We start from the raw sequence: 25,689 nt of genomic DNA on the forward strand, positions 1-25,689 counted from the left end.
GCACCACAGGCAAAAGATTTGGTGTAGCTGACTGCAAAACTGTGGAAACTGCTAAACTATCTACTAATTACTTAGATAGTATTCTTTCATGAATATTGAGAAGACTGTTTCCCAGTACTTAAAATATTTTCCTACTGATAAAAGAATGCACATGAGTTTTTGTCTAACATTTGTTTGATTGAAATAAATTTGGGGTTTGGGTATTTCGTTTACAAATAGAAAGGTAAATTGAACAAGTGATATAGACGTGACTATACGCTATGGGCCAGTTTTATTATGCAGAACATATCTGTGTGAACCAAATTATTTGGGTGTCAAAGGTACAACTCAATTTCAATTAAAAAGCACTGTTTCTTGAAAGATTGGCCTTAAACCTTAGATTTTGGAATGCCCTTGAGATCTGTTGTGTATGTAGCCCAACATTTGTTTACTTTCCATTAAATAAGAAATTGCTTACGTGGGCAGGTTATTTTGATATGATGACACCACTGAGGGTTTCAATAAATGTACATGCAAATCAATCAACCTCAAATACATTGAAAACATATCCAATAAACATCTGGAAACTAATGAACACACATTTGTTAACACAGAGGGAGTTGTGGAAATTCAGGATCCATTGGTGGCTAGCCTGATTTAGTAGCATGTGGGTTTAAGAATATTTCATGGAGTCAAAAGAAAGAATGGGTAATTATAACATGAGGTTCAACATCTTTAGATATGTAGAACATTTTCCGTTGCTTAAAACAAATATTCCCTAGGAAAGTATAAAACATTTTTCTGACTTGCAAAGTTTTTGCAGTCTATCATTTAAATTACTTAAATAAAGGGAGCTTTACTGCTCCCCAAAGCTAAGAATATAACACCCTCCATGCATATTAGCTTGATCTTCCTGACAGACCAGAAAAGTGTTTGTGTGTGCCAATTAAAACAAAAATGGATCCCTAGTGGCTTGTTCTTCACACAACTTCTGAAGACGGCTATCATTGTTTGCTAGGGTAACCCTGGATAAGGCTGCTATCCAAAGTAAACAAACTTTTCAAAACTTTCATGACAGATGGGGGTTACAAATGCATTTTAATAAGAGAGTTGCCAAAGCAACTTTTTCCCCCTTATAATCAGCATATATTTACTTAACATCTAGCAACATTGGGAACACAAGGCAGATCCTTTCTCACAAAATGTTTTAACAAGAAACATTTTTGGAAAGACAAATTGAAGACCTTTTACTTCTAACTGATATTTTACCCATAGTTTAATGTTAACTTTGCTCAACATGTTAAGGAAAATGTTAGGAGTTACTCAAACCAGACTGTAATTTGAGATAGACATGCAGCTTGATAATGTAATTTCTTTGGTGGTCATAAACACCTTTGAGACCAAGTAATATATCTATTAGTATAACCATGACAACCTTTATTTGATCAGCTATATCAAATGGATATTTGTGGAGTGTGATGCAAGATGAAAAAAATGTGAATCTGGGGGGTTTTATTTGAGCATTATTTCTTCAGTTTTAGGTCTTGAGCTCTCACTATTATGTAGCCAAAATATATACCTATATTTTATGCTGTTATAATTCAATAAAGATAGAGTCAAAATTAACTTCAAAAATAATTTATATTCACTTCAAATGAATTTAGTATATTTTGACATAAATTGTTATAGCTACTTAATTTAATTCAAATATAATGACTTCATCATGAAGTCCAAAGTGTCTCCAAATACAATAGTAATTAAATTCCATTTCTCTTAAATGGGTAATCCATTTATTTGTAGAATCACTGTAGCCATATAATTCAACATTTTTTAGGAGTGTTTGAATATTTGGCATATTTTATTACACATTTCCTACATATAGTTTCAGCTTCATTAAGATGGAATCAATTCTCCTTTGGTTCATAATCAAAGATTGATGATAAGCAAAATATGAATGATATTTAGATCAAACGTAGGATTGTTTTAGTCCTTTCTAAGATTTGAAGGGATTTTTTTTGGATGCCCCAATCCTGTTTTAGATATATTTTTTTCATAGTAGAATAGTGGTTATTTTTCAGGAGCGGGGGGAAGAAGAAAACAATTGAATAAGGTTATTGCGTGATCCTTTAAAACTGGGCTATCTTTAACGTAACAGTAAAGAAACAAAAGACTTTTTTTTTCTAAGATCTGCATTCCATTCCAGATTTCACAATTGAGACCAACTCACTATAGTCCATTTCCCATATGCATAGAGTCCTTGACTATAAGATTGTTTGCTGAGGACTAGCAAACTAGAAATCAAGATCTTTGTAATCTCTTAATTCTATCATTATAAAATGATGCCAATTTGATAGAATGGCATTCTCATTTTCCTCATTTGCTTCATTTTCTTCATTTGCAAAATTACTTTATGATAGTGGAGGGAAGCTGCATTTGGAGAATGTTTATTATGTGCTTTGAGATCATTAAAGCTGATATCACTTTGCATACCAAGTGGTAGTATTCATATCCTTAATATACTAAAGTTCTGATACAATCAACCTTTAAACAATAACATATCATGACCAACAGTTTATGTGTAATTCCATGATGTAAATGTGTCTGCAGTAATTACTCTGTCCTCTGAAATCTTGACATGAGCATTGTCTGTGGCATTCACATTGGGACTTGGTTTAAGCCATTTTCTATTGTTATTTATCTTTATATGCATATGTCCTATCAACGCAAACAGATTGTGAGCTCTTGAGTGTTGGGGAGGGCGTATCCTTAATTTCTAGCAATGTGCTTCCCACTTAATGGATGCTTAATCAATCCTTGATGACTAGAGGTATATCTGGTCAAAGACACCCTGATCAGTCTTCTAAACAAAGAATTATTTGCAGAAATGATTCTGTGATAGGAAAAGTGCTGCTCTCAAAGTGGGGGAACACATATCACTCACTATTTCTTGCACCTTTGATAGTCTCAACATGCATTTGAGGTCAACTGGAATGGAAATAGCAAAAATACTAAGCCATCAAATACATTTAAGTGATAAGGTATCTATCCATAGCATAAAGTTGTGCACGGATCATTGTCATATACATTTGGTTTTTATTTATAAAAGACTGGCAATAATTAAATTAAAATGACCATAGTGTTTACTCTGTGGAGTCATGAATAGTTTTAATCTACTTTTTTGCTATCTTTATTTTTTCCAAATTCTTCATAAGACATACAATTATTCTTATAATTAGGAAAAAATGTGGAATTCTATAAGTTTTTGTTTCTATTCTGGTAAACTAAATTACAGAAATTTTTAATAGTTTAATGCCATTTACATGTTATTTTTCATTTAAATTAAAATTGACCAAGGGAAAGACTAAATGCCAGACTGTATATAGACAAGGGCGATGCTTAATTGACGATACTGAAAAGGGCAATACTTAAACATAGACATTGCTCATGAAAACTCTTCAAAGTTGCCTAAATTAGCCTAACAGTATTCCATGTGTTAATTAAAGCCTGAAAAACACATTTCTTCTCTCCTTACCACTTATTGGTGGAGTTTGGAGCTGGGAGATAACCTGCTTCCATCTTCAGAAGAACCACAAGGACACAGACCTAGGTTCCTAGCCTAGAGGAAAACTGTTGTTGAAATAATACCAATATTCTTCATCCTGCTCAGTGGGTACATTCATATGATTTCCTAGACATCCATGTGACACCAGCAAGCGCTCAGACACATCCTGATTGAGTGTGAAAAGTTTGAGGAAAATTTCCCCAGGCAGGTAATTAAAGATACCTATTATTGACAACATTGGCACATTTCACTAAGACTGCTTTGGTGCCAGGATATATCCCTTCAAAATAGGAGTTGGTGGCAAGGACGGATTTCAAGAGATGTTTGTCTAAAGTAGGCTTCAAAGCAAAATGGAGACCAGCCACTCTTGCCTAAACCCGTTGTGCTTTCTCTTAAGTTCCTTCTTCATCCACCTCGCGTCAGCCAATTTTTCTCACTTAAGCAAAACATGATATTGCGAGAATACATTAGCATGGCTTAATATCAGATCTTTTATGCCTGTTATTAGTTTTACATCACTTTAGATTGTCATCAGGAATTGTTCAATCAAAAGGTTTAGTCAAAGCTAACAGTCTTTACTGATGTCTTTTTCCCCCAAGAGTGTTGAAAATTCGATTGTTCAAACTGCAAATATGATTCAGCAAACCATTTATCAGAAAACCTTAAGGAGGTAATGTAAAATGTGGATGGAAACCTGAATTAAATGGACTTGAGCAGTCAAAGACTTTGAAACTGCTTTCCTGTGAATGTCTGGGATAAAGCAGAACAAAGTCAATTACTGACTGTAATTAAGAAGTGGATGCATTTAAACTGTAGAGAGCAGTAGCAGACTTCTCCAGACTGCCTAGTAACTGGAAAGATTAGTGGAAAGACAGAGGAGAGACTGTGAACTGTATCTTCCTGATAGGATATTTTGAATGAATTGCATTCATACAGTTCCCTGATCCAACGTCCTCAAATGAATTCACAGATCACTGATTATGTACGATTAATGCAGTAATATATCTGGATAAAGAAACTTTTAAAATGTGTTTTGTTTTTGGTTGTGTTGGCTGTAAAAGATTCCCTTTCCTTGCATAGCATGCACCAAAAATGCGAACGTACGGCTGAAGTACTTACATTTTATCACTGTTTGAATTTACTAGATTGAAAACTGAACTGTGAGCTCTTACCTAAACCCTCAGCATATAATAAATCTAATTATGCTTTTTGCTTGTACTTTGGAATGTTTCTTTTTATAATTTTAATAATGGTTTATTTATAATGGCAGAAAAATAGATTGTACATTGTCTTTGGGCTAATTTGTGTTTCTTTGTGTATGTTATCAAATTGTGATATTCTATAATACATTCATAATCAAAATATTTAAATTTAGATTAGGAGGAAGGTAGAGGTCAGGGACATTACCGGTTTTCTTGGGTTAGTTACAGTGACCTTATATTTCTAGATTACTATTTCTGTGGCAACAGTTTATAAAGTAAATATTTGGAACTTAATGTAAGTAAAGAACATTGCTAGGGTGTTCAGATAATTAGGCAAACATCAGCTTAACTGTCTTTTAATAGATAAATAAGACAGAGGACTATTTGGAGGCTATTTTGAGCCATCCCAAATCTAACATGCAATTTTACTTAAAAATAAAAAAAAAGAGCGAGCGATTGGTCCCAGTAGTCTGTCAAATTCTAATGTGGATAATTAAATTCCTCTTAGTTTTTAATCTTTCACTTCTCAGAATTGCATATACTTAGTTCCTCTTGTTACAGTTTTAAGACGTGAAAACACCTCTCACTCAACAATGGTTGCGTCACGGGACAGAGTGATGTTGTATCTCTGAATCATTTTTTCTCAAAATAAATGAAGAGTGAATATATAAGTATGGATGTAATTGAAAATTTCCTTAAAACTCCAGGATCATTGTTGCCGTAAGAATCACTGAACCCTTCAGACTGAGCTATTTTGGGTAATAATCCTCGCTTTAATGATAGAATTATAGAGACATCCTGAAGAGTGATTAGTGATTTTCTGAACCTGTGGGCACATTTCAGTGTTCACCTCCGATTTAGAGCAAGGAAGTCTGAGAAGAGGTGACTAGCCCCTGATTGAGTATTTTGAAATGGCAGTCTTCTAAACCTTTGAAGCCTTGCTTGATGTGTGACATTAGTCGGGCAATGTTCATCTTCCTGTTGAAACAAGCAGTCAATACAAAGGGAGAATCTTCACAGTTCAGACGGATGGCCTAATACAGAAAGCATGTCTACACCCACTCTAATCAAATTCGTCTCTAAGTAGCCTTTTCTGTGTGAAATCAAGAGCACCGCTCTGTTTCTATAGGGTCACATTCTTCTCTCACAATTCTGGAGAGGAAAAGATTCACCGTAATGAAAAATGTATAGTTACATGTTAAATATTGCCAACTACTTAATAGCTCTTAGAGTCTGGAACGGGGATGTTCACTTGATGAATACTCTCTGTGAGAGGTTCAAATATGTAAATAAAGTTTTATTCTAATATGGTCCGTTTGTGGGAACATTAGTCCTTTATTACTTTCCTATAGGCCTTTATGATAGGAAAGTAGAAATAGCCAAATGTTATTCATTTGAATGACCTTTTTGGAAAAGTCTGCATTAGTCTCTTTGGTAAATAATCTGTTTTACAGCCTTCCATAAAAGGAAATCAAATATAGAGATACTATTAGATTTGAAAAAGACAAACAGGAAAGAGCCGAAAGTGCAAAATGAATTCTGACACACCCGGGTGCATTTTTCTGAGGTTCTGACTTAAGTGGGTACTGTCTGCATCGTTCTGAACTTCCTGACTCGCTTCTGCTTGAGTTGGAGCAATTCAGCTTGAGTCCTACTCTGAGTTAATCGTTCTATTATTAAAACAATAATGTATTTGTTATGACATGAAAAAACAGTTTATAGAGAGCAGTTCAAAATGATCCTGGTCTTCCAGTTCCCAGAAAGACAATTACTGGAATCTAAGAAAATATTGTGTTGTATTGAAGTCTTGTTTTTTAAACTATATATATATATACACACATATATACACATATATACACACACACGTATATACATATATATACATATATATCATATGCATATATGATATATATGTATATATATATGATATATATGTATATATATATATATGATATATATGTATATATATATATCTCCTTTTTTTAATGTAAGACTTTATTTCATATGGTTTGCTTACCTGTCGATTTTTTTTTTCAGATCACAACAGTATCAGGAAATGAGTTCCTTCTGCAGTCAGATATTGACTTCATCATATTGGATTGGTTCCACGCTATCAAAAATGCAATTGACAGATTGGTATGTATTTGTTTTGGCTGTTACCTTTATTAATTAAAATGTTGTCACTTAAATTGTGTTGCTTAGGCATATAACCACATATTTAAATAGATCCTATAGATCGAGAGATATTAAGTTATTTTAAGTTTAAATAAAGTCCACTAAAAACCCATTTCAACAGATGTGATTCCTAGAGCTAAATGTCATTTGATTTCTCTCTTTCAAATGAAAAACACAGTGTATTCATTCCCCCTCCCCTGAAATAACATGGACATTCATTTACAAGAAGCTGTAAAAAGCACACAAGCACTTAATGACTACTGAATTTTCACATTTTCAGTTTATGTTGTCTGTAATACACATTCTTAAAAATAAATATCAGAGTATTTGAGCCCATACTAACTGTTATAATACCAGTAAATAATAATCCTTTATACTGATTTTCACTGTTCTTCCAGTGAAGTTAGATTGTTCTTCCCATGAAAATTATGAATCTAAAACTTCAAGAAATTATCCAAAATCCATACATTTGGAGTATATTTTTAAAGAATCAAATTATTTAAAACTACCATTATATACTGATTCTAGACCAAACATTTAATTTTTGGATTATTATATTTGCAGAATCTTGAGGAAAAAATAACTATTCTCAGGAGCTTTTAATAAGGTATACAATACGAAAATACTGCATTTTCTGTATGATTTTATTTCTATTTAATTGCAGTCTTCCTTTATAACATTTTGGGACTAAAACTTTAAAAAATAACAAATTGACTTTTCTCCTTCAACCGTCTAGTCCCCTTATCCAGGCTTGCTTGAGTGCTTACCCCCATGTCTACCCACCCACACACAGAGTTTGTTGTTGTTAAGAGTGGACTCTGGACTCAAACTGCTTGAGTTTGAATCCTGGTTCCATCCTTACTAGCTGTGTGGCCTTAGGCAAATTACTTATCTCTTTGGCTTCAGTTTCCTTGTCTGGAAAGCAGGGGTAAGGATGATATCTACCTCGCAGGATTACTGTGATGATTAATTGAGTTAATACAAGTGGAGTGCTTGGGGTAATGCAAAGCATTTAGTAAGTTTTATATACATAGAGCTATTATTAAATTTGAATATTGAACTTAGCATAGAGGACCTGTCCTAAAATAATTATCTTAGTTCAGTCTTCCCTTTAGAATTAACATCAAAATAGATCACTAAGCTATTTGGTAAATCCGTTCTTCCCTGTAAAATTATTTAGCCTAATTGTTTGTTATTTCCAGCCAAAGGATCCAAGTGGTTCATCAAGAAACCTGGAATTATTCAAAATCCAGAGATCTTCCAGTACTGAATTACTAAGTCACTACGATAATGATATAAAAGAACAGAAACCAGAGCACAGAAAATCTTTAAGTAAGTATTTATTTTTTTTTACTTGCTGATTTTAACTTTGTCTAAATGCATTGCTTATGAAATATAAATGCATGGAAATTAAGATTTGAGCCAAACTCATACTACCCATGGAAGATTCGTAGCCATTTCCTGGCCATGGATTCATACACTGGAGGGCAGTCTGGGTGCTTTACTCGCATCATTGTTGGTAAGGCCGTTTGAGAAAATAATTGTTCCAAGGTCATGGTCTCTGCTTACAGCAAACCTCTGAATCTCTGAGTAATAGCCATGGCGTTCAGATTGGTGATTGATTTTGAGAGTGGTAAATGTCAAGCGTCTCCAAACCTTGGTATGCTGACTATTTGATTTCCATACATTAAAAGATGTATGAGTGATTGCCACGGGTTGGCATAACTTCAACCAAGAGGCTATGGAACTTTCCACACTTTCAGACCACCAGAAAGATTTAGATATGTGGGTTATGAATTATATGTTCTCCAGGGTCACATCAAGTTATAATATCCTGAAAGAAGTGAGTTTGGAGTAAGAAGCACCAATCTCACCATATAGTGATCTTGAGTATAACTCTCAACCTTGCCCAGCCTGCTTCCTCCTCAACAGAAGGAGGGTATGAAAACGTGTCACGCATCTCACAGTTGGTTTGGGGGGTTTCGGCCTTCTAAAAGGTATCTCTGAAATCAAAGTGGGAGTCTAAGAAATCAAAGAAAACTAACTTCCCAAAGTCTCAAAATTTATAGTACCTTTTCTGGATCACCTACCCTCAGCCTTCTGAATCCCTATTTTTTTCTGCCATCTCCCTCTGATCTAAGATCAGTGTAGTTACATGCTAGCTTTTTGATTTAAAGAGAACTCTATACGTAGAGAAGGGCTTCTAACAGAATATCTACATGTATACATGAGTACATGCGCTAAATGACTATGTATGTATATATGCATAAGTTTGTGTGCATTAGGGAGGACACATATATATGTATGTATATATAAACATAGATGCACTCTCACATGCATATGACAAGGAAGAGAGAAGCTATTTATATATAATATATCTTACAGAGCTAAATTATTGGGATATTAAAAATCTAGAAATAGCATGACAACTCTGAGTAGAAGCACCCTTTCAAAATGAAGTCATTATTCAAAAACTCATACCATAATTTCAGCAACTGCTAGAAACATATTTAGCTAGCCAATTGTGTTAGGTTGGAGTTTAAAATGATCCATGTTAATGTCTTAATCTGTATGGTGTTCTGTAAATTAAGTTATTTGCGGAGAGTTACTGTGCCATTTAAAAGATTGTTCCATAGGTGGTACAGTTTGGAGTTACCTCATTTGAATATTTCCCTTTAATTCCTGGTCATCGTTCCCCTTTGCTTAATATGGAATCAAATTTAAGGTAAGATTTTAGAATTAGAATTGAATTGTGAGTATGTCAATGCTATGTAAGTGAGTATGTTAATGTTAATTATATGACCATTTTGTCGTGTGTATGTGATGGGATACATGAGGCAATGATTAGTCGAGGTTTGGAGGATACCTTGACATGCGTCTAGAGACTGAAGCTTGGGAGAAAATAAAGATTTATAAAAGTGTTTGAGAAACAGTGAAGCAAATGGATTCTGTGTTCAGGGATAGTCACTTGAAATGTTTTAGGATGATACAGGGGGAAAAATGTTTCTACAGATAGAATACCAGCTACTCCTCTTTAGAATTTATTTTTGATTGGGAAAGACAATTATTTGTGTATTTGGGGCTTAAATTCAAGCCTTCCTAGAGACAAGGGACGGGGCATATGATTTATCTATTCGTTTTAAAATGTAGCTAATTCTCTAGGGACCTCATATTCACCTTTTCCTTTGCAGTTTAAAAATAATGATAGCCAGCAACCATTGAACACTTTCTTTTCACCAGGAATTATTCTAAGTTCTCATTTGTGTTGACTTACCTAATCCTCCCACTAACCCAACAAATCAGGTGCTACTACTAAACCTATTTTAGAGATGAGAAAACTGAGGCATGGAGATTAAGGCCATTTGTACAAAGACAAGTTACAGAGACAAGTTTCAAACCCATGCAATTTGAGATTAGAGCTTATGCTTTTAATCATTACACTACAGTGAAGTCAACAAAGAAAAGGTAAACTTAATTTATATCAACTTTGGACTTGGATGGAAATGCTACATTAAAAATGACATGCATAGAAATCAGTGAACTTAAATAGGGACCCAAAACATTAGCAAAAGAACTAAAACCAAATGTCTCTGGAGTTTGGTGTCACTATTAAAATAAAGAGGTCATTTAGTCTTTAATGTTAGCCCTAATTTTAGAAAATGCTTCATTTCTATATTTTGATCGATATTTATAGTTGTAAGCCTTTTTTAAGTCTTAGTAATTTTTTTGCAGTGTAGGATACTGTTAATATCCCTCTATTACTTTAAATTAAGTTTGTTCACTATTTATGTGTTGCTTTTCATTTGAAAGTCATAATGATTGACACACCCACACAATGTCAAATTAGATTATGCATTTGAAATAATGATTGGCATATTTTATATTTGATGCTTTTTAAAATATTTTTTCAAGTAGGAAGTATACTGTGTGAAACCCCCTCTGATATCCGTCCTAGATTTGAACACCCAAACTTAGATTCTTAAAACATGCATTCAGTTTTATGTTACCCTCTTGAGATTAAACAATTATGTGGAATTAAAGATTCACAGACTCCCCTTCCTTATTAGTAGTCTAAGCACAAACTTTATTGTCAGTTTGCTGCCTTTGGCTTCCTGTGCCCTTGATGTTCCCATAAGTTTTGTCGCCAAGATTGTAGACAGATAAAGCCAGAATTACTTTTTTTAAAGGCATGTGAACATCATTAGCAGCTAACAGGTGGTCATTTCATTGTCCAGTTTCTCTGGGTAACATGGGAAAAAATATGTACTCTCAATGAGTGAATTGTGAAAGTTAAGTGCTTAAATATACTTTCCTTTTTAAAATATGATTCTAATCTGCCAACATTATTAAGGACTAATCAGATATTTTAAGATATCAGCTGAGTCTAACAGACACGAAGCCAGAAAATTCAATGTAAGGGCCAAATCACTGTGGGAAATTCAGGACACCAGCATGGGATGAGAGTGGGAGAGCAGCTCTCCAGGGAGGGTTGTTAATGGAAAGTGGAGAGTCAATCAAAGAAAATGCTAGCATATTTTTCCAAGGAAAGAGAAGTATCTTCCACGAATGGCAAAGAGGAAAGGCCCAAATATAAATCCTGTATCAAATAATCTTGGAGAGTTTTCTTAACTTTTCTGAGCTTTACGTTGTAGATCTGTAAAAATGGGTCTACTAATGTCCTTGCATGATAGCATGAGAATTTGAAATTAGACATGTAAATATTTAGCTCCCAGCAGGCCCTCAATGGGTAGGAGCTCTTATTATCATCCTCTCTGTCCCGGAGCAGATGGTACCAAAACAGGGCATGAGCCTAGGGTCGTATCTAATGGAAGAATGGAGCAGGACACATATACTTGACACCCTTTACCCAAGCATAGAGAGAATATGGGGAAAGAACCAGAATTGGGTATGGGAGTCATGGCTATGAAAATCTAAATAGGAGCAGCTGGTCTTTCTCCTGGCAAGTCCCCAGGTGAAAATGGCAGCCAGGGCATTCTTGGGAGCAGCACACCAGGAAATAATAGAAAGGAGCCAAGAGATACTCATGGTTCTTGTATGCCCAGAAGAGCTGGTCATGAAGTTCCAGTTGATGGAAAGGATTCACCATCTAACCATTTCACTATTCCTTTAGGCACAGCTCTAGTTTATTCATCCATTCATGTATTCATTCTTTTTAACTAACGGGTATACCTGAAGGTACACAACTAAAATTCATGACTTCACTCGTTTGCACTTTCCATTTTTTAAAAAATATTTTCGTATTTGGCTTATGCTTCACAAGTGGTATACTGTGCGCTGATCAGGGCTAAACTGTGAAGCCCATGCATGGAGACCTTGGGTAACTTGTATATGAAACTGATACTTATAGCATTATAAATAAGCACCCCAAAATGACAAATGACCATGAAAAATATAAAAAAGAATAAGATCAAACAGTAAGAGAACTGAAAGAAAATGAGTTTTCTTCTAGCTGTCTTTCAACGAACTTTTCATAAACAACAAATGTATTCTGGATGCAATCTTTACAGTATTTAGGTCTCATTCCCCAATTTCATCTCCCCTTAGTGATGTGTGTAGTAGGGGTGTAGGTACAGAGCTACAGGGATAAAGACAGGAATGAAAAAAATGGGGTGAGATATTCATACAATGTAGAAAATGAAAATATCTGTGAACCCTTAATAATATCTTTGTTTAAAAATTTGCCTGCGAAGTAATCATGATCATGCCAAGTGAAAACAAGTCTGATAGAGAGGCAGTTATTTTTTGTACTAATCTAAATAATTATAACACTGGTCATCCACAACGTAAGTAGACTGTGTCCTCAAAATCCAATTGTAAACTGGTTGCTTAGATCTCAGCACACTTTCATAAGGAAACCACGTACCAGCCACAAAAGGACGCTTGAACCTTATGCAATCACTTAGAATGTTGTTTTTAGGGAACAGCTTGTTCTGAGTTTGTTGCACCTCTGGCCCTAAGAGCTAAGACTTTCCAGTAGCATTGCTTTCCATCTGGTTTCCCTTTTCCTCCTCCCCTGCTCCTGTACCTACCCCACCAAAGCAATTAGAATAAACAGAATGACTTTGGCTAAGAGGCTCCTGGACCCTGAAAATCCTCAGTGGTGTCAAGGAGGGAATGCAGAGCCTCCAAGCCAGAATAAAATACTGGGGAAAAGGGAGCATGAAAGGAAGGAAAATTTTTTAACACAGGCAAGGAAGTGAGTTCTTGGCAGGAGCAGATGCTCTTTGTACAAAATGTGTGTAATGACAGATTAAGTCTGGTATTGTCCTAAATGTTAATATTTGATGAATCTAGGTCATATCTATAGGAGTTATCATGATGCTCCTGTTTTCTGTATATATTAAGAGTTTCACAATTAAAAATGAGTACACACAAAGTATTACTCATGGTTATAATTTGATAAGGGAATATAGATATTTTCTAATTCTGGCTTGAAAATTTCTAAAGATCAAATTTTCTGATTATGAATTACATTAAGACCTCCTTAGATAATTTAAAAAAACACTAATAACTCTTTATTTTCCAATTTTTCTCCAAAAGTCTCTCTCTCTATATATAGTGTGTGTGTGTGTGTGTGTGTGTGTGTGTGTGACTATTGTGGCCTTTCTAATAGCAGTGTAATTAAAGAAATTTGTAAGATGTTTATTATTATCCAAAATGGAAAAGTCATACTAGTTTTTTGGATGCATATGTAACTAGCAATTGTTTAATACTCATATTGTGATGTCTGTTCTGGAGACCCATATAAAGACATATTTTAAAGTTGCTTATTCTTAAGAATTTTGTATGAAACAGCCTAATCTTGCCAATGCACAAAAATAATAAGATAAATAAGCCATCTGCCAAGAAAATGAAAACAACATTAAAATTGCACAAATAAATTGTATCTCACCCTGAAGAAACAAAAATCTCCTACCTGGGAACAACAAAAAAGTCATAATATTTATGTAGAGTATTATGGGTTATTGTGTTGTCAAAGGAACAAAGGTTTTCAATTTGGGTGAGATGGTCAATCATCTGATTCTTGTTTTTTACCCCCTAAAAACAATATTACTATCTTGGCACCAGTTTCAGTCAGTATGTATGTGAGAAAAATAAACTATTAAAGAAAAGTGTGAAAACAAAAATTATTTTGTTTTCCTATAGTCATAAGACTGACAATATCAAAGGAACGGTGAATGTCAGTTCTTTTCTTGATTGTTTTCCACAGGTCAAGGGAGTTCTTTATTTCAGAATATTTCTATAACTAAACAAAAATGAAAATTTTTAAAAGAAAATTATGTTGCTAAAACAGGAGGATTTCAATATTACAGGAAAAAAAAGACAGTAAAGATTAAACACACACTTGACAATCAGGCAACCAAATTACTTTGTCAAACTGGTTTTATTCATGAAGGTTACAGGGCCTCACTGAGGCACTGTGTGACTACAGAAATTTTCTGACATGTGTTCCAAAGGTACTTAGCAACATTCCCAGCTTTCCTGGGACCCATAGATTACAGTTTCTTCAAAACATTCAGTTCTCCATGAATCATTTGATAAGAAGACCTAGTTATAAACTGAGCAAAGAATATTCTGATTAATCTCCTCTTTCCCATCTAAGGGGTTGATCTTGCCCTCTGAACTGTGGGTGTCCATTGTCATGTATCTTGTAACATCAGCTACTCTGAGAGTCTATCTAACCCTATCAGCACTCAAGCACTAGATCACCCCATCTCTTCCTGACCCTTGCAGTAACTCCATGACCGTTTTTTCCCTCAGATAAACTGCATTTAATCAATTTCTGATTTCATTAGGTCAGATGGCATCTTTCTTTCAATAATAGGCCAAATCAAAAGGGCTCTTTGGTCTAACTCTTGAGCAATATTTCCTTAGCATTAATACACTACTGTGATTGTAAACAATATAAAAAGTGCTCTTTGATCTCCTTTGAAAGTTTCTCTCCGTTTATTCTATGACTCTAGAATGGGTATATATTAACACTTCCTTGTAAAGTTTTATCATATAATATTTGTTCACTACTGTCATATCAAGTTTAAACTATCTTAGCTAAACATGATATTTAAGGGGTTCTTATAATGAATCCCTGTGTAGGGGGAAAAAAAACATTCTTTGAACACATATGGTCACCTCTTTTTGTATACAGAATTTATTGGGTCTACTCCTTTTTGTTTCTGGAGTATAGAAGCAATGTTAGTTTCCTTCAAAATCCTAAAAGAAAGTAATTTGCTTTTTAATGCATTTATTTTGATGTCCCAAGTAGATCTAATGGTATAGTTAGGGGGGAAAATTATATAATCTGAAATTTTCTTGGAAAATAAGTTTGTTTCTTACTACTCATAAAATCCACATGTATGCAAGGAAGATCAGGTGTTGCTTTCACCCAATGTGTGAGATGTATCCAAAAATACCATCTGTGTCTGTTCAAATTAAATAAAGTGTGATCTGTAACAATAGGACTCTTAGCTTCCTTCAAGAAATGTCTCAGGGGTGACTTGGGGAAAGGTAAATCAGTCTGCCAATTCATCTTTCCTTAATTAATTATTTATTTATTTAAAAAAAAAAAAAGATTTATTTATTTATTTATTTGACAGAGAGAAATCACAAGTAGATGGAGAGGCAGGCAGAGAGAGAGAGAGGGGGAAGCAGGCTCCCTGCCGAGCAGAGAGCCCGATGCAGGACTCGATCCCAGGACCCTGAGATCATGACCTGAGCCGAAGGCAGCGGCTTAACCCACTGAGCCACCCAGGTGCCCATCTCTTTGATTATTTAAATAGAACCTGAAGCCACGTACTCTTGCTACTCAATTTCCCTAATATAAATAAATATATCCTTTTTGTATACAAAATTAATTGACCTAAAAAAGTAGAGGCCAGACGGGAGATGCTATGGCCAAATAGAAAATGTAAGGACTGGGATTTTGCCATTAGAGATGATGTCCTCCAAAATTGAAATCAAAGGTTAAGAGCAATTTCTAATCCAATTACTGCATTGAAAGGATTCAAGTCCAAGATCCTCAATAGAAACCTCTTCATGACCTACATCCCCTTCTGCAGTTTCCCCACTAGTCTCTGACCCATGGTTCATATTCCAGAGAAACAGTGCTTCTCATCCCTGACATACATTGGTGTATGCTGACTCTTGCCTGGAAGTCAAGGCCTTCCTTTCCTAAATTAACATTCTTTAAGACTCAGCTCAGGCCATGCATTCTCTTGAAAACTTTACAAGATTTCTATGATAAGTTAGGTGATCTTCCTTGGTTTTCTTATAATGTTCTGTCCATATCACTATCACTGTAATTACCAAAGTGTGTTACAATAAGCCAATGTCAAATGTCTGTTTGTCTACCCACTAGACTGCCAGACTCTAGAAAGGGTTCTGTCTTATTTACCCTTATATCTGCTAGTAGCAGAGTGGCTTGATCATATTTGAGATTGTTCAAAAATGTATAGTGTTAAGTTAGTTAGTAAATGAATAAGGATATTCACATGACCAACATGAACATACTACTTGCTGTGTGCTAAAAATCATGATGAAATTTCTGAAACTTATTTAGGAACAATAATAAACCAGTCCTTGTCCTGACTACTTGTAATGGTTTGACATTTTAAGGTCACTATTTATGTGCCTCTTTCAGTTTTCTCTTAGAACTTTAAAATTTCAAATCAATGATATGTTTTCTGCAGGTCACATGTAATGTGCCTAATAAAATCATCTACAAATAAGTGCTCTATTCTGTGGTGAGGATAAAAATGACTAAGACCTTGCAGGAGAAGAAAGGAAAATCCTAATCCCTTTGCTTAAAGTCACTGTCTTCTCAACAACTTTCTCTTATGTATGCTAGCCCCTACTTTATTTAAGGGAAAACTCTGGTTCATTCTTACTCTTTAGGCTCTTCTATGGACCCTGACAGAATTTGCAAGGCCCTATTGGATGCGATAAAAAAAAGGAGAAACTCTTAAGTGTATCAGAAAAAAAGGAGTAATAAAATAAAAAAGAGTAGTTTGGAAAATTTTTGTTTTTCTGAAAATTTTAGGAGACTCGAGAAAAGTTTTCTTTAAGGTCAGTTTATTTATAAAAATCTGACTAAAAACAGAAGCTTATAAAAATATTACATGTAACCTTTTCCAAAGGTTGTATGATTATTGTATCCGAAATTTGGGTCTAAGAGTCCCAAAATTTAAGTATAATTCTTACCTCTGGGATACTAGGTATAAGACTTGGACCAGTTTCTTAAGTTTCCCAGAAAGGACTTTCCAGATAAATACAATGGATACTTTTTACATAAATATAAAATAAATATATAAATATGTATATGATTTATATATGATCTAATAAATATATTAGACCTAATGATAATGTAGATACTAAATCTAGAATATATCCCAAACTTTGTTGATCTATAGTATAATATAAATATTAGATTCCAAATGAGTGTACTCTGAGCAAAATTATCATGGCTTTTGTTTGTGTACTATAAATTCTTCAATTCTTCTCTTTTAGAAATACAGCAAGAATGCACTTTGCCACTGATTTAAATAGTCAACAAACTCAGATTAAACAAATGCATAATTTATCAGGGGCCTAATTTTTAAATATCTTGATCATTCTGTTGACTCATGGCATCATAATACTTTTATTTTAGTTTCCTTAAGGGATTCCTTAAGTGTTATGAGTAATAAACATTCTGTTTTGCCTTTCCTGAACGTGTGAGCCTGAGGTTATGGCGTTGCCTAGAGATTAAGCTTCACCAAGTGTCAGTTGCCTTTTCCTTTCTTGTATGAAATGGCAAAATGGTGCAATAGTAGAACTTTGACAGAGATTTCTGGATCACTTAAAAGCAATTAAAGATTTCGTTTACTTTTAGTATTATATGTATACATACATATATATGTGTGTGTATATATACATATATACGTGTATATTCGAATCAAAGCAAACATCATAACACATCTGGTGATAAAGAGGTGGCATTTTTACTAGAATAAGAATATCAAAACCACCTGAATATAGAGTCACTCACAGGGAATAAACTGGAAGATGCTGTAAGTCTGGTCTCACTAAAACATACACGATCAAAAGACTGGTGAGCATGCCTAGATGCCCACCATGTCGGCTGTATCTGAATTAAGGGAATTCGATACCTAGGAGAGGCAGTTCTAGCTGAGCAAGGTTTCAGTCTTTTGCTGAAGCCAGGATCTTTCTATTCTGTTAGACCACAAGTGCCTGAGGGTATAAGCCTCCATATGATGATAACTCCTCAACCCCATTACTTAGACGAGAGTCTGAAACACAGTGGTTTTCCATATTTTAAATGTCTCAGTGAATGAGTGAACAAATGACTGAGTGAATGAGATGAAGAGAAGAAACCAGTTGCAAATTTAATGTCCGAGGAATAAAGGGAAAATTTTTACATGCGAGGCACTGACCCCTTCCTCACCAGCCCAGGCCCCTTGGTAAGTATATTTCTTTTCTATTTTATGATTTAAATCCAATTAATTAACATATAGTATATTATTAGTTTCAGAGGTGAGTTCAGTGATTCCTCAGTCTTACGTAATACCCAGTGCTCATTACATCCTTTGCCATCCTTAATGTCCATCCCCCAATTACCCAATCCCCACACCCCCTCTCCCCTCCAGCAACTCTCGGTTTGTTTCCGATAGTTAAGAGTCTCTTATTTTTGCCTCCTTCTCTGTTTTTATCTTATTTTATTTTTCTTTCCCTGCAACATGATCCCCTGTTTCGCTGCTTGTATTCCACCTCTGAGTGAAATCATATGACAATTATCTTTCTCTGATTGATATATTTCACTTAGCCTAATACCCTCTAGTTCTATCCACATCATTGCAAATGGCAAGATTCCATTTTTTTGATGGCAGAGTAATATACCATTGTATAGATATCCCACATCTTCTTTATCTTGTTCATCTGTTGATGGACATCTGGGCTCTTTCCATAGTTTGGCTACTGTGGGGATTGCTGCTATGACCATTCAGGTGCACGTGTCCCTTCGGATCACTTCATTCTTATCCTTGGAGTAAATACCTAGTAGTGAAATTGCTGGGTCATAGGGTAGCTCTATTTTCAACTTTTTGAGGAACCTCAATATTGTTTTCCTGAGTGGCTGCACCAGCTTGAATTCCCACCAACAGTGTGAGAGGATTCCCCTCTCTCTGCATCCTCTGAGGCACTGACCTGTTGATAGGTGTTTTAGTTTTGGTTCCTCAAGAAGCAGTTCCTGAGATAAGGATGTGAGCATATATAATATTTTTGGAAATTGATACCTGGAGACACAGGTAGGAGGCGATGGGGGGCCCAGGGGAGAAGAGAGCCAGGGAAACAAGGCAGCCAATAAAGGGAAATAATAGGTACCCGGAATTTAATACTGCTGTGAAACTCTGGGAGTTTGTTTTTCAGAATGAGAAGAAAGAAATGGCAGAGAATAAATAAAATGGATACATATTAGACAGGAAAGAAAGAACTACAGATCAAAACATGTTGGAAAACAGCAGTAGATTAGTGAGGCTGGAGTGCACAAAACATTAGAGCAACAACTGGAGATCAGGTTGGAAACGAACAGGGAACATTGGCAGGGGGGTCATGCATGAAGTGCTAGGGGATTTGGATTTTATCCTATAAGTAATAGGAGCCTAGCAACAGAGTTTTCAGAAGGCAGGAGATATTAACAGATCTGATATGCAAAGTGATCACTTTGGTGGAAATGCGGAGAATGGCAAAGAGAAAAGTAGCACCAAAAACGAGTGAAAGATAAGAGATAAGAAGATAAATTAGGAAACTGTTACAGTGGGCCAAGTCACATAATGCAGGCTAAAACTAGGCAATGAGAATAGAGAAGGGGAAAGATCCAGGACTTTCTGCGGGGATATTGATAGGTTTTCTTGACACGTAGTAGAAGAATTATTGGCAGAGTCCAAACACTCCCTGCATCTGTGGTTTGGGGAAAACATCAGGATGCCTAGGAGTTTGGCAGAATTTGCCCCCAGTTTCATTCTTTCAGAATCCTACTAGATGGGGTTACTTAGGTCCATGGACCAGCAGCAGCAACACCATCATCTAGGAGTTTATTAGGAAATACAGTATCTTCTGCCCCACCTGAAATCTACTGAACAGAATCTGCCTTTAAACCGCTGATTGACATGCACATTGAGAAGCACTCTAAGTAGTTTTGCAAGTTCAGAGCCAGAGTGGCTTTTGAAACTTTGACAAGCCTTACTCATATAGAAGAGCTGGGTATTCTACCTCTGTGTAAAATAACTCTGCATATGGTTATTATCATAGTAGCCATGCCATGACAATGATTGTAGGTGGGGACTATTTATTTAATCTCATCAATCGCTTTCAAATGGTGACTGTAGACTGAGAGAGAACCAATAATTAAACACTTTCCTTGTAACTTGTGTCTGTGCCACACCTAAGTCATGAACTAAGTCAGTGGCTCTGGCCAAGCAAAAACAACAATAACAAAAATTAAGCCAAGAATAAACTACCCTCACTGAAACAAACAGCCAAGAAAGCAAAGCTCCAAACAATTCCCTGGATGTCATCCATGAATTCCCTAGACATACGCATGTACAAAGTCCATCTGAAATGCTGTTTACCCTTTTTTCCATTGGACTCTTTCTCTTTTTGGGGAAACATACAATCTCATATACAGCCATCCTTCCTTTATTTATTGATTGATTGATTGATTGATTACTTTTCTAAATGCAAGAATAATAGTAGTTTAAGTTTATTGCTTAAATGTCTTTTATTTTTATGTTGTTCTTGGGTAGTTGAGTTAATTTTGCCCATTGGTCTTTCGAGTTGTATGTCATAATCCTGCATGAGCCGGGGTTTAGCTGTTTTACTCCCAGAGTAAGCTTATCTGTCTTGCCTGACAAAACAGTCAAGGCCTACCTGCCTGCAATTGAGTGTAGTTGGTACGAAGAGTTGCAAAGAAAGCCAACGTAGGCTCACCATTGAGTTATCAAAAAATAAAGGACAAATTCAAAATAAAGTCTGATTAGTCCTTCTCATAGTGTAAGACTTTACTCACCAAGAAGAGCTCACAGTGACTGTCTTTTGAAACAAAAGCCTCGTTTTCTTGGGTCTGCCTTTATCTGTTCTAGGAAAAGAAAACCAAAATGGGCAAATGATACTCCTTTTCCAAGTAAGAACCTTCCTCAGAAATTTGCCCCTAAAAGTCCAGTCTTAAAAATGTTTTGGATGGCAATGAAACAGATCGAAAAGACTTTCCTCAAAATCTTAATCCTGCCTGGATTCCCTTCATTTATTTAGCTTTATGACTCTGGGACATCTTACATAAGAATAATTAATCTTCTTCTTTTTTTTTTTTTTTTCCTTTGTCAGTACCTGGGTCTGTTACTGAGGTGCCATGCCTTATTTTTTAAATTAGGCATAACTGATTCCACAGAAGTGGTTGGCGGAGAACCCATAGAATTTTTGCTTAACTCATTTTTATTGAACAGAATCCAGAATTTTAGTCAAGAAGTGTTAGATATTAATCACATGTGAGTGGGATCATTAAAATTTCCTTTACCTTCCAGAACAGCGGGTCATTATAGAATCGTAAGAAGTGAGCTCACTTAATAATCTTTACAATTACATAAAAGCAATCATTTTCATAAGTCTTAGAAGAAGCTTTTAACTGTTACTTAAAGAGCATATCAGAATACCAGAAATTATTATGTTGTGTTATTATAGATGTGACTTGAGAAGTGAAGAAAAAAAATCTTCTCTGACTCAAGGCTCTTAGGAGCTATCCTTTCCAGATTGACTAGTTTTGTTTAACACAGGTTATGATTATACTTTTTACACAGCTAGAAGAGACCTTCCTGCTGAAATAGAAATTCTAGTATCATTTCTTAATTATTACACTCTTAACTTTATGGAAAAATGCAATAGTTTCTACTGCAGTAGAATTTGGTGCAGTCGAAATTGGTGACAATTTAAGGTGAGTCAGTTAAGGAGAAAAACTAAAACAAATCCCTCCTCTAAATTATTACTGCCTTTCTCTTTTCTTTTCTTGTAACCACTTCTCATCTTTGACTTTGAAACCCAACAGTTTAAACTTGGTTCTTATTTCAGTGGGCTAATCCCCTTTCATAAATCATGCTCAAGAGCTGAAATAATTTGCACATCATTTAAAGAGTATTTGCTTTGAAATATTCACCTCAAGCCCTTTTGTATATCCTTTCTCTCTAAAGATTTGTAGTATTTGTTTTGTTCTCTGAGGTATAAAAGACCTGGATAAACTTTATTCCTGTTGTTTCAAGATTAGTTAACGAAAATGCATATTAATTCAGCAGGGATGGGAACAAACCTCAGTAAAGATGATCATACATGTGCCTCACGGGAATAGCAAAGTACAAAATGTCAGTCTTCAAATCTCCTTGGACTTGCTCAAAAGAGCATTGAGGGATTTAAATTTCCAGAATATGTCTACAAATGTATTTTCTTTGTTGTGGAGAACAGGAGCTATGCTGATTATTTTTCCCCAGAAATTGATTTAATTTGTATTTGAATGAAAATTAAGCTATCCAAAAAGTGGCTCTTCAAGAATACAGAGAAAAACAGCCACAGCAAAGGAAAATTTAACATTAAAAAATGATATGCCTGATATGCCACTGGATTCTTAATTTGTTTTGTTTCAGACCTCAAATCCCAAAATAAAATTTAACAGAACAATATCTTTTCCCCTAAAAGTAAGTAGAATTGAAAGGACCTCATAAAATCAGAAGTAAACATATTTAAAGTTCAATGACACCTTTCCGTGTATAAACTCCAGTTTTACAGTTTGCTAGTAAACTCAGGAAAAAAATACTGATTTCTCCAAATAGTGTATCTGTTTTGTATGTTAAGATGTGCCCTGTTCTTTTCTTAAACTGAAAATGACCATAAACTTTGGCACTTAAGTGCTTATCCGGAAATGACTAAGTAGATTTGGGGGTAATAAATCACTCATAGGGATCCAGCCACCCACAGTCTTGTTCCACTTCTCTTCTTTACAAGTGTAGCAATAGACATTTCCACAGTCCTCAGGGTGCCAAACTTTGCACCATTAGGAAAATCTGCAAGTGGCTTGATTTATCTTCCTCACTCAGTTAGCTAAGACCCAACTAAGTAAAAATCAGCAGGAATAAACTTGACTTGTTAAACTTTTTTAATAGGGAGATGCAACAATTAGAACTTTCCTCCTTTGCCACTTCAATTTACTTTGGATGTGAAGCCCCTTGTGAAAAATATTCAGAGGAGATCTCAAATGATAGGTGCATGGCTGGATGATGCTGACTCGGAGTTTTCATTATACACAGAGGATTGTCTGCTGTTTGCAATTAATCCAGACACAATCCTCCTGGTACTTGGGGAGGAATGTGGAAGAAATAGCCATTTTATAAGTTGTAAACTCCTAAATTACCCTAAATTAGAGGCACTATTAATCGGACACTTAGATATAGACAGGATCTGCTTATTGTGTAGGCTCATCTTCCCCTGATGGAGAAATCAATTAAATATTTAGGATGTGGAATACCTTCCAGGTTGGATAATGCATTTCATTTAGATTATGGCCCTCCAATCCGAAACATTAAAGGGGATCTTAACGGATGGAAGCACATTACTGTCTCTTGGATTGGGTGCATTAACACTTTAAAAATGAATGTGCTTCCTAGGATTTCCTATTTGTTCCACCAGCTGCCTGTTGATGTGCCAGATAAACAGTTTAAGGATAAGTATGTAAAAGATGCATGTGCAACACTCTGTGTGTTGAGGTGCACTCTTGTAGGAAAAGTCCCCAACTGTGGCCCTTTTGGAGGGCTTTCTCAGTACCCTAACAACCTCAGATGACAGGGCTTATTTGATCATGGGAGAGTGGAGGAAAAGTCAAAAAGGAGATGCAATTAGTCCTCTCACAAAGGTTCTGTGGATATCTAATCTGGTATTATTCCTTTCTATAACTTAATTCATAGCTAGTGATTATTATAAGAAAATACTCGGATGACATGGTAAAATTGGAAATAAACCTAAGCTTTCCCATTATAAAAATATTTGGCATGAAGATAAATTGATTTGATTCTCACCCAAGGACCACTATACGGGGACCCAATTTATGAACAATATTGTAAGAACAAAGCTCTTGCATCCCCCATGCTACAGAAACATGGTAGAGAAATAGATGGTGTCTTGGAGTACTTACCAGGCTGTAGGCTGTGTCCTGAGGAATGTACATGTCCTCTCTTCCTTAATCCTGTCAATGACCTTATCAGGTACTCAGGTGTTATGATCACCCTCATCTCATCTGTTGGGTGAATGAGACACTGAAGGCTGATCAAAGTGGTCAAGATTACACAGCTAAGAACTAACAGAATTAGAATTCAAAACCAAGCACTTTGACTCCACCGCCTGGAGTCATAACCATTGTTTCACGAGACTCTGGGTTCTAGAGTGAGGCTGAAGGTTTCTGCTACCTACTAGTTCTATAAACTTTGAACATGTCACTTAACCTCACTTATATTCTGTTTTATAATCTTAAAAACATCACTAATAGTAGCAGCTATCTCACTGAGTTGTTTGGAACTGTAAGATTAGATTATGACACTTAGAGCAGTGCTTAGCATAATGTAAGTACTCAATAAATGTTAATAATAATATTGGTACAAGTATTTTGTTTTCTGCCATGTATTTTGAAAGGTCCTCCTAATCTGGTTAAGAAAAAGATACTTTAGAGATAAATATTGAAATCTTTAAAGATGAACATACTTTTAAAAATTCCCTTGTATTTCTGGGGAATGAATAGTGTATTGAATGACTTACAGAAGACTATAATCTTCCTGAACTGAGTCAGATATTTGTCCTCTTTTGTTTCCATTTATAAAAGTCTTGATTCACAATTGACACAAATATATCATATTGAGTTACTCAGTGAAAACAAATTTATCCAATCATAAAAGAAATGATGAAGATGGGGTCAATTTCTTTGTTTCTAGAGACAAACTCGTCATGCCAAATCTGATAGAACATATGCTTCAGTGTGTTTGCCTTGCTTCAGAAGACAGCAGAAAACTGAGCTAACTGGTATAATTACATAACTTGGATAGTCATATTGAGAGGGTTCAATGTTGGCACTAGAATATGGAATTATAAAGTTCAATGAAGTTGCAGGAATTTAACTGAAAAGAAATTACTTATCAGCATTTTGACAGGGAATAAACAAAAAAGGAACAAATTGATCCTTTCAAAGTTGGGTGGAAAGAACGTTCCAGAAGCCTTCCTTTGTAATCACTGTCATTGAGAAGCCCTGAGGCCCCTTATTTGTTAGTAATTGATACCTAGACTTCAGGCTCAAATACTAAAGACAACTGCTATTTTAAGGGCTTGTCAAGAAAGTTAGGAATTAGTTGGAGTTCTTTTTTCTACTCAGTCCACCACTATTTTTTCACTATTGGGTCAAGTTTGTTGTAAATCAGGGGTGAATCAACCATATGCAGCTACTTCTACCTTTTAAATACATTTGGAAGAGTACTGGGATAAAATCAGAATCTAATACTTAAAACAACCAGAAATGTGCTTTATTCAGCTAGGAAAACAGACTGATCAGCAAACACTCTATATTGGATTGTTTGTTTGGAGATCCTAACAGTGGAGTGAAGCTCCTCCTCTATTCTTAAACTCTACTTTTCTTCCACTGAACACAAAGAAAGAAAAGGACTTAGATAGCATGAGAATAAA

The 25,689-nt window shown here is 35.2% G+C and overlaps 1 protein-coding gene across 2 annotated transcripts in view; it reads left to right on the forward strand.

Moving 5' to 3' along the window:
* ARHGAP15 (Rho GTPase activating protein 15) overlaps positions 1-25,689 on the forward strand; it is a 605,619-nt gene that overhangs the window by 292,705 nt on the left and 287,225 nt on the right. For both annotated transcript variants that reach the window (XM_004757889.3, XM_013059079.2), the window contains exons 7-8: positions 6,781-6,879; positions 8,121-8,250. In XM_004757889.3, coding sequence (XP_004757946.1) covers positions 6,781-6,879; positions 8,121-8,250 — 229 coding nt within the window. The remainder of the gene's footprint in view (positions 1-6,780; positions 6,880-8,120; positions 8,251-25,689) is intronic.

Source organism: Mustela putorius, unplaced genomic scaffold (assembly GCF_011764305.1).
Source record: "Mustela putorius furo isolate JIRA1106 unplaced genomic scaffold, ASM1176430v1.1 tig00003867_pilon_pilon_pilon, whole genome shotgun sequence".
Lineage (NCBI taxonomy): Eukaryota > Metazoa > Chordata > Mammalia > Carnivora > Mustelidae > Mustela > Mustela putorius.